Raw genomic sequence first — 10610 nt, forward strand, 5'->3', positions numbered from 1 at the left:
ACCCCCTTGCAGTTGTAACAGACAACACCTGTTACAGCAGCAAATGGGAGGTTGATGTGACAAGTGATGCTTCTTTTTGCAGCTTTGCCTTACTCACAAAGTAACAAGTTGTTGCGGTTGTGAAGCTCAGTGGGATGTGTGGCCCAATCCTTCATAGAAAACTGGGGCAATATACCACTTGGGGAATGGATTGATTGATTCACTGATGTGGAGGTTGAAAGTAGTGCATACAGCTATTTCAGTTAATGTTGTTGGATTTTAAAGTCTTGACTTCACACAACAAGGCTGAAAGGTAGTATGGGAAGCTGTAAAGCTTTGATTATTCAGATGTTATTTCATGGTTGTCAGTGCCATAGCATGGGTTTAACCATTGCCTCTGTGATTTATTTTCTGCAGGGGCAATTACCAATAACACTTTCTGGTCTTGTCCTGTAAGCTTGAGGCTTTGATCCAACAATGTAAATTGAAAAAAAACATCTACTCCTATTAACTAACACTAAGGCGAATAATCGTTTTACTATATACCAAATGTGCGGATAGCCAGCCTCATTTAGCCATTTACTTCAGAATGGCAAATACTATCCTTACTTTGAGTGGCCAATCAGAGCGCACAAAAACACTATCCGGAAGTTTGGTACAAGATAATACAAATATATTTATTTGAAGCAACATTTAAACAAGTACACTACTTAGTAATAGGTCCTTGGATTTTTTTCAGTTCAATAACAAAAGTAAATTGAATGTTCTGGGAAAAAATGAATGGCATTATATTTTTTCCTCTTTAAAGTATGTGTATCATGTTGAGACATAAGAAAATGGAGAAGGGAACCTGTTACACATCAACTGCCACCGTGTCTGGATCCTCAAATGCCATGTTTCCTACTCGCTGACACCAGATTGTAAACTTATCTGATGGAGAAAACACAGAAAAATAAAAATTAATAACAATAGTTTTATACACCTGCCTGGTCAGAGGCAATGTGTAGTCAAGTTTCTGATTTAAAGTGTATATGACAAAATTTGTTTTATACACTTGATCAAATCTTCATGTTGTTCTCTGATGAAAATCGAAAAAAAAGAACATCCCTATAAGTTTTTCTTCCTTGTGTTTGAGGCATTTAAAAGTGTCAAATTTCACTTCTGGTTGGGTACAATACCACGCAATATGGGAGACTATAGGGACTTGGGATACACAGTTTGTCACGTTCCTGACGAGAACAATGCACTTTAGAAACACTCAGGGACTATTTGTTCTTTTATGTTTGTAGCTTTGTTTATTGATTGCATGATTACCGAATATCCGTTTTTTGGCTAGCCGCACAAAGCTCTTTTCATTATTATTTCCTTTACGTTAAAGACATGTATTAAGATCCTTTTCTGTAAGCGCGTTTCTCAGTTGCGAGGAGTTTTCAAACTGTAAGGAGTTCACGGAGCTATTTCTAACGGAGTTTCTAAGAGAACGTGGAGTAACTTGTTCTCAACCCTAGAGTCAAGATCAGACGTAAGTTACGCTTGTAAAATTCCATGTATTCTTTCCTTTCGTTTTTTAAGGCGTTGAATTCGTAGTTTTTAGATTTCTTTAGCCTTAGACAATTGTATTCTTTTTAGTTTTCACCGCAAGTGTTGTAAATAGACGGCTCAGCCTGATCCTAATAAGTGCATTAGTCTTGCTGCCCTTGCCGTGTACTTCACTGTGGTTGACCTGGCGAACTCCAGTACACAACACCCCATGTCTGCGGTACTGGGAACGCGACACAGTTGGTTCATTCTGACTGTAATATTTCACCTTGAGGCGTCTTACCTACTGCATTTAGGAGACATTTTGGCGCACGACCACTCACAACAAACAGCCAGTAGAAAGGAAGGCCTGCCAAGATTATTCCCAGGGCAATGAGAGATCCTTGGGGATCAGTTGTGATTGGGGCAATAACAAGGTAGACGGCGGCCAGCAACATGGCAATAGGTACAACTATATTTATCTGAAAGATAAGAAAAACAGAAATCACTTTCAGTGGTTCGATGTACAGTCGACTTGTGAAATCTCAAACTTCCTGTCTCCAACTGAAGCTTGTTTTCATTGGATACAGTTTTACTTTGTGCAGTAATTTACTACAGGTTATCACTTTGTCAAACAAATGTTGTTTTCCCTTGAGAGTTCATATCAGCAGGCAGCAGTCATTGTGGGCAATAACAACAGCACCAAGGCTGAATATCCTAACTTGCTTATGGGACCTTGATTTTATCATGTTTTATCTTTGGTCTGAACGAAGCATGAAAAATTGCGACTAGCACAAAGAATAAAAGGCCTGTACAAAATGCGTGCAAAGTGAATTATTTAGTAGTTCTCTGTAAGGTCATTTGGTGTTTTTGCCTAATCATAGTATGGCAATGGACCCTAGCTAACCTTGTAAGGCCTTTCCACATCTGCCCTAATTCTTCGCAGCCACAGGAGAGCGGCAAACGTACCGCCATAAAACAGCCAGGCCGCAAAACTGAAGAAGTCCACCAAACTGTAGAAACTGCTTGATTCCGGAATCAACATGATCAAGGCAATCATTGTCTAGAGGTGACAAGACAGAAAGGTGGTTAACAATTCATAAACTTAACTATCAAGGAGAAAGCTTTCATCTTTGTGGAAGTGTGTGTGTCCATCTGAAGAGAAGAAGGCGTTTGCCAATAAAGGGAAACTGTTGTAAAAGAAATGTGAAATTCCCTCACAAAACTAAAACGAAATTTATTTTAAGGCACTGCTAAGAAACTTCTTTGAAAATTTTGCAATCAAATATCAGCAATTTTTTATGTGTTTGTATGTACTCAGAAAAAAAAAATAGCATGGTTAAGTGAGGTTATAGCAGCAAAAATGAGCCATAAAATTTGTCCACTTACTGTGAAAAACAGCGATGGAAAAGGAGTAAACCTCTTAACATGAATCATGGCCAAAAGTGGAGGCATGAGTCCATCTCGAGCAGCAACGTACACCAACCTGGACAGTGAGAAAATGCAATCATTTTCAAATGCAAAGACAAGTTAAATATTGCCAAGAAGCAATGACTGAACTATCTGGAGATGCAGTTTGAAGAAGAGACTAGTTGTAATGTTTGCATTCTGGAGACGAACCCAACAGTAAATGTTATATGTACCTCCACCCTCCCCCTTGAACTCCCACTTCCCATGCTGCATTCACTAGCTATTTTGCAGAGTACGTTGTCACACAAGTTTGCTTTCCCTCCCTTCTTTGGTTTCCTGTTTTGTCATAAAAAAAAAACAGATTTTCTGCCCCAATTACGTGTCTCCTACTCATTCAGCGCCGTTGTATTCTAGGTCGGTGACTTTGAGTTTCGACTCTGTCAAAATGCATAAAATTACTACTACCAAGGGGGGAAAAATCTTACCTGCCACTGGTGAAGAGAAGACCATTTACTGCTCCAAAGGTTGAACAAGCCACAAAGACAGGAACAATCCAATTGACAGGTCCCAGGTACAAGTTTCCAACACTCTAAATTATTAGATAGAAAAGTTAATAAATAAAAATACAATATAAGTTGTTCAACAAGCAGTTCTGATATAAAAGGGCAAGCCTTTCCTTAGTATCACACTTTTGTGAGTGTAAAATGTAAATTTAGACACCATTCAGTCATGGCAAGTTGCTGACTGAAAAAATATTCATCAAAATTTCAAAATATCACCACAGCAATATAAGAAAGCAGTTTCTAATTTGATAAACAGGGTTTACTCCAAAAACTAAGCCACTTTTTATCAGTAAGGGTCATAGAAAATATGAATGTTATTGTTCAGTTCTTTACACTGATGGTTGTTTAACAACTGGTGGTGAGAAATGCCAGACCAGGCCTCTTTTATACCAAATTTTCTGCTTAAAGTAGCAGAAACCTCTAATCCGCACAACCATATTTTTTAGCACAGCTGGGGTAAGGTGCTCCATCCAGTGTTTATGTTTTTCAGCTGTAGATCTTTTAAACATAGAGATGCCATTAACATGTAACATCTGTTACGGCTTAGCTCACTATGATGCTTAATCCCTAAAATTGTTACGAGTTGTTGTCAATAAGCATGCACATAAAGCCAAGCAGATTTAAATTTATTTCTAAACCTTGCTCCGAGTGCAGGGAAAAGCATTTTCAAGGGTCTAATTTGAAACATTTCTGGGGGTACAAGCCTCCAGACCCCCTAGAAGTTCAGGTCCACTTTAGGCCTTCATAACCTGGCCATTGGCCACATATTTGGGTGTTACAGCTGAAAATTTATAAGTCACACCTGAATTAAAACTTACAAACAGCCTTGAAACAAGTTACCATCATGATTTAAGCCAAGAGTCGACAAAACACACCTGCCAAACATAACATTATTGTGCCCAGATCATAGACCTTATACAAAAATGGCTGATATTTTGTCTGCATTCAAATTAGCGTACTTAAGCATCGTTCAAGGTAGAATGCTTGTTTGACTTTGCAACTCAGGACAAGGTTAGGGCTAATTTGAATGCAAACAATAACAGAATATTAAAATGTTGGCCAATTTTTGCACAGGGTCTATGCTAACCATAAAGAAACCACAAGTTCAGCGTAAGTCTTTTAAAAAAAAAAACATGCTCTAACTGTATCTATAACTCACCACAGCCACTGCTTCAGATTCCAAAATACCACTGCTTCCCAGGACAGCAATGTATGCCACATTCACCAGAATGTAACACACAGTTGTGAGTGAAATACCAATCGTTATGGCCCTTGGCATATCCCTGGAAACAAGGTGGGAAAAGTGCTATCAGTCTGAGTTCCTTTCTAGTCTACAAGTTTGAAACTGTCTCAAGCCACTGACTTACAGTTCAATGGTTCATCACTATCAAGTATAATTTCTTTTTCTTTTTCCTGAGTCCCATGGAGATATAATGTAAAATATTCAGAAGAGGCACCTTCAAATCCCTTGCAAACATCTTTAGAACTGGTAATAACCCCTCTTGCATAAAAGCCCATGGAAGGTTAGGATTCCTTGATTCGCTCTGACAAAGGGCTCAAAAAGTCAGCACTCGAATCGCTTTACAGTGGCCAAATTACTTTTAGTTATCAACTCTGTTGATAAACCAAACAGTCATTTCCACTCCCCAGTTTCTTTAAAAAACTAGTCCAGGTATCCTGTTTTACATGCAGATTGTATGAGCAGTTATCAGTATCAAACCTAACCCATTTTGAGATGTAAATTCACTTCATTAATAAGCCAGCTGCCTTGAAAACCCTTCCTCAAAGATGAGCCCTTAAAAAGTCCTTGCAAAAAATAAGCCCAAGGCCATTATTCATCAGCTGTACATCTCAGAAAAGTTTTCTTCGTTAAACATTTCACAGACACAATGGATATGACCTGGCACTTCCTTTTGTTTGAAAAACTAGAAATTCGTTACACCACCTACATTCAATGCAAGACACTGATCACGAAACATTAAAATTCTTTACCTTTCAGGGTGTTTCATCTCCTCAGTACAGTAGTTGAGGTTGTTCCTATAACAATGAATACTCAGCAGTCAACACAGATTGAATAAGACTTTAAAAGTGAAAATTAAGAATTCTCCTAAAGTGCTGATTACAAATGTGTTTCTTTCAATACGTCTGGTAAATGAATGACTCCTGACTACAACTTTAGCCTACTTCCTTACTTTTTCAAATTTAAACTAATACCAATATTTTCTCCAAAGAATGTACTTCACTCACCAACCATCATATGCCCAAAGGCCAATATAAAATGCCATTCCAATCTTCCCAGGGCTTGTGGTAGACCCCGCAAAGCTATCCTTAAAATGTTCAGTTTTCCCTTCAAATTAATTATAAAACAATTTGTAAGTCTATGGTCTAAATTGACAGAAAATATTACTTACATATAGCTTAACCACATTTTCTCAAAGCCGGGTGCATAGGTCCTCACTTTTAATTAACATGTTTTACTGTACAACTTCAGAAAACCAACTTAAGGTTTAGACAGTAAAATGATAGTGTTCAACCTTCTCTTGCCTCATTTTCGACTGCTTTTCAAGGAAAAGTTTGGTACTCACTCCAGATTCAATAGGATTTCATGACACAGGAGGAGGGGGGATCACTAATTGGAAAAGAGGGTTTAACCAAGAATATCAAAAGTGAGGGGCACGCCATCAAAGCAAATAGAAAAATTTTAAATTTAATCAAGTTTTAATTAAACCAAAATAGTTTATCTAAACTTATCTTTTAAAGTACCTTTTCCGAGTTCCACGAAGCCGATGATTGTTATCATCACAATGCACAAGAGCTTTGCATATGTGAAAATATCCTGAATTCTAGTAGCCCACTTAACACTCCAGCAGTTTATAGCTGTAAGTATAACTGCAAGTAAAATAGGAATATTTTTTATTACAATTACCATAACTAACAAAATGCACTTATTTCTTTTTTATTACTATTCTTTCTTGCTACCATACTATGACAACCAAATTAGGCTCTAGACATGTTAATTCCAATGGCGTCAACCATAAGGGTATATTTTTACGAGTATGAAATAAGTGTTTAAAAAAATATATTGATTTCCAGATTTCACTGATATTGGATTAATTTTGGTTAAATCAAAGTAACTTCCTTTTTGTCCATTTGGAAGCATTTTCAGGGTTTCAGTAGAGATATTGTCGGCTAAAATGCAAAAAAAAAAAATTCCTTGGTCGCTCTGTCGAAAAAACACTGAAAGAGTTGGATTTTTTATTGGATATATGCAAAATGACAAACGAGACGTGTATATATATATTGACCAAATATAAGGACAGATTTACCCTATTTATAGAAAATTGTCAAGGGTTTTAGCTTCCCGTCATGGGACAATATCAGTTCACAGGAAAATTTTTCCTTTGGATAGAAAAACATATTAAGGGAGGTTCTTTTGGACCGGGGAGCTATTAAACTCAAATTCTCGTGAATTGTCATAACAACACTACGGGTGCAAAGGAATGCAATGCCCGCCGTTGGTCTTCTTTTGATGAATTGAATTGCAAATGATCTGACGCAATAGTTGAGAGCGCATAAGGAAATGGAATTTTTACGAGTAAACATGGCGGCTGTAGTAAAAGGTTGATGTTTCGTCTCTTGGGAGTCACGAAACGAAACCTTAATAAAGTTAATTACCGAAAGCAGTTGTTTTCTTTTAGAATTTTAATGCAAGGAACGTGTACTCTCACGCGCGGTACAAGTTTTGCCCCGTTCGTGGCGAAAATGAAAACACAAATTGAAAGCACGTGGTTCGAAATGAAAATTGAATTGGTTTCGTGAAAACTACCGGTAAATGCTGTCTACCTTTTTTCAAAACATAAACTTGTTTCCACCTACATTACTTAAAAGTTGTTTTTATTACCTTTCGGAAAAAATTCGTAAACAAACCACATCTCGGCTTACAAAATATAAAATCCCGCCAAATGAAAGAACAGGTTTGCCCACGTTTCTACCCGCTGCCCAAACACATTGCTAATTGCACAAAAAATACAGCATTCGTCCTAGCACGACATGAAACAACTCAAACAAATATTCAGACCTATTTCTTGGTTTACTTGGAAACGAGAAGGAAAGAATGATAACTTACCGAGGCACGAACAGGCTAAAAGCTTCACCAAATACGTCGGCGCCGCGCAGTCAGGGTAAAACGGCTTCGTCACATACTCGGCGAAAATCAACGCAATGATGGCTCCTGAAGCCGGCCGTATGATCAGCACTGAGGTCCAAGCGAACAGATAGGCAGGGATCCGACCAAATGCCTCCATAAGATAAGCATATTCGCCTCCTGATTTCTTGAAAGTCGTCCCCAACTCGGCATAACACAGACTCCCGAACAAAGCTAACAATCCACAGCCAAGCCATATAAGCAAGGAAGAGCCGATTGAATTCATTTCACCGAGGATGCCAGTTGGCGAAACAAAGATACCAGAACCAATTACAGTCCCCACAATAAGGCCGATTCCATTGATGAGAGAGACGTTCTTCTTCAGCGCTATTCTCTCGGGCCCTTGGCTTTTCTCTTCGTCAGCCATTAAGGGCTCTTGTGTTTTATCGAACGAATTTGACCGGTTTAAGCTTTCGCTAGACGTCGATTCATTTGCTAGCTTCTCGCCAACATCACCATTAACAACCGGAATAGGAGGCATGATGAATCACCAGAATAGTGAGGAACAAGAAACCTTCACTGCTTCACCGTAATATAGTTTTTTCACCTCTGAGCTGGAGCGCTCGAATTCAAATTTCAAAACATTGAATGAACATTTAGCGCGCTTTTTCGCGGTCTCTCATAACAAAACAGTGATTGTGATTGGCCAAGAGGCCACCTTTTGTAACGCTAACCAATCAAATTTGAGTTTTTTTGGCGCCAAAGATTCTTGCGTCACTCAAATGCACACGAGTGCTCCACGTGTAACAACACAGTTCGACGGGCTTCGACGGGCAGCTGCAAACAAGGCTTTTGAATTTTTAATACCTCGACTACCGTAAAAACCGCGAGACCATTTGATTGAGTGACAACTTCTTTGAGAGATCGGATAGTCATTTGAGACACAGAGAGCCATAAAAAATCGAGAAGCAAATTTATCGGGACAGATAAGTTAAAACTGCGTGACTGAGTTTTCATGATAAAGTAAATAACTTGTTATTCACTGTTCCATATCAGGCACCTGCTTTGAGTGGGCAGTAGATATGATACTTAAAAGCGCCCTCCATTTTATCTCCTCCACTCAGAATTCTCTAGACCACTGACGGGGGAATCGTTGGATCCCCATCAAATACTTGCGAAAGAAAATATCACGTGCTGACAAACGCAAGTCGTAAAGAACTGCTTCAAGTGTGAATTAACTCCGTTTCAAAGGAGAAAATAATATTTCTTCCCACACAATACAATTTTTATATATATAACGGCTGCCGTTTCTATAGAAATCTATAGAGTTACAAAAATACGACTTTCGTCAGTAAGCCGTCCCAGCTGTCGAAAGTCGTATTTTGGCAACTCTTTTTTTTTTTTTTTTTTTTAACTTTCTTTTCGTACTTTTGTTACTCTTTCGTCAAATCAAGCGTCAAGCCATGTAATCTTGTTGTAAGCAAGTGGGTGACAAGTGGGTGACAAAACCCGAGTATGGCTTTAGACTTAAAGTTAAGGTATCGTGGGAGCAATGTACACGTGTCGTTTAGTTGAAACGAAAACTGAAAAAACAAAAAAATGGGATTCACAAAACTATCTACCTTATGCTCTTCACAAAACAAAGGAGTGAATGGTTTGCCCTCAGGCACACCCGGTAGCTACCAGCACTGTCGCCGCCAATCAGTCGGTAAAAACAACAGTTCATACAGACAGGGCCTTTTGCTAACTTGGAAACTTTCCCAGTAAACTGAGTGTCAGTCATGAAAACTTAACAGCTGTTTTTCAAAAAACTTCAAACTAAGCTGTAGGTTGCAAAACAGCCCATGTTTGCCTCGAATGTAGGAGACCGAGGTGCGAATCATCATTTTCACATATTACCAGGAGCCATCACGAGATCAGGCTCCTAGTAGTATGTTATATCTTGCTTTTACACGTTGACTTACTTTGTTCCTTTCATATAACAGATAATTAAAGTGATCCTATGTGAAAATATGGCTGATTCACTTAGTATGAATATTCCTTGCGGTCTGTTTTGTATTGTTTTTTCGTTGTAAGTCTATCAACCCGCGAGCTTTGAAGGGCAAGTCTTGAGCGACGAAAGAAAATAGGAATTAAAGGGCCGGGGTGAGTGTCATCAATTTTAAGTGTAACGTACTTTGAATAGCCAAAAAATATAAGTTTTTATCGAAGGAAACGTTGAAATAATGTTCCAGTTTTGTTAACAATTCCACGACCGGCGCATAGAAACTAATATTAATTATGTTTGGTTTCGGATGGATAGGATGGAAATGGATTGCGAGTTCTTCCTGAGTATTTTAGAGAAATAGCTAAAGCGGAGAGGAGGGGGGGTGCTTTAGCCCACCCACTTTTTGGATGGTTAAAATATATTTTATTATATTTTACTTTACCATATCCATTACTTACAGAAACAACTTACCTTACATATTAGGTTTCTGTGACAAACCCGACAATTTCAGACAGTTGGTCATTAGTTTTGCTGCTGAACGGACGACCAGACTTCAACCGCGAAATAATGGAATTTCAAATGCTGTTTCTATTTTCATTCGTTCTTGAATCGGTGTTTCACGAAGATAAATCAGTTCATCCCTGAACAAGTTCGAGGGAGTTTTTGCACAAAGGCATTCATTTATGAAGGCTTCTTATCGCCGTTACGCGTAAATATTTGAAATGGAGAATTATGTACAGCTACGGTCAACCTGGATCATTCAATTCCGCTGTCATAATGAACAAAGAAGCACATATGATTTACGGAAACACGAACAACGAAACTGGGTCTTCACAAGCTGTTGGCGTGGCTATCACAAGAAAACAAGTCGAAAATTTCTGCCTCGTTGTGTCCTTACTTCAAAAGAAAAGAAAAGAAAAGAAAAGAAAACATATATTTTAGTTGACACAATTAAAAATTTGCGTAAGTGTTGACAATTTTTGATGCGTTTCTAGCCATTTCAGAAGAC

General features: G+C 38.3%; 1 protein-coding gene across 1 annotated transcript; it reads right to left on the minus strand.

The window, feature by feature from the left end:
• Window positions 1-362: 362 nt before the first annotated feature.
• Window positions 363-8691, minus strand: LOC146480349 (b(0,+)-type amino acid transporter 1-like). Its single transcript, XM_085109508.1, has 10 exons — window positions 7597-8691; window positions 6234-6359; window positions 5718-5817; window positions 5463-5507; window positions 4630-4753; window positions 3393-3496; window positions 2887-2983; window positions 2405-2560; window positions 1802-1979; window positions 363-909 (listed from the first exon to the last, which is right to left on the minus strand). Exons 1-10 carry the CDS (start codon window positions 8153-8155, stop codon window positions 833-835), a joined length of 1566 nt encoding a protein of 521 aa, XP_084965634.1. The 5' UTR covers window positions 8156-8691; the 3' UTR covers window positions 363-832.
• Between the last annotated feature and the right edge of the window lie 1919 nt (window positions 8692-10610).

The sequence above is a fragment of the Pavona decussata genome, unplaced genomic scaffold (genome assembly GCF_977016875.1).
Source record: "Pavona decussata unplaced genomic scaffold, jaPavDecu1.1 SCAFFOLD_53, whole genome shotgun sequence".
Classification (NCBI taxonomy): Eukaryota; Metazoa; Cnidaria; class Anthozoa; order Scleractinia; family Agariciidae; genus Pavona; species Pavona decussata.

Excerpts from the sequence above, each read along its gene's own strand:
- LOC146480349 (XM_085109508.1), bottom strand. The coding sequence starts at position 8,155 with ATGCCTCCTATTCCGGTTGTTAATGGTGATGTTGGCGAGAAGCTAGCA. Across the intron at positions 5,818-6,233 it reads CTTCGTGGAACTCGGAAAAG|GGAAAACTGAACATTTTAAG; the intron begins GTACTTTAAAAG and ends ATTAATTTGAAG. Across the intron at positions 4,754-5,462 it reads GAGATGAAACACCCTGAAAG|GGATATGCCAAGGGCCATAA; the intron begins GTAAAGAATTTT and ends CCTTGTTTCCAG.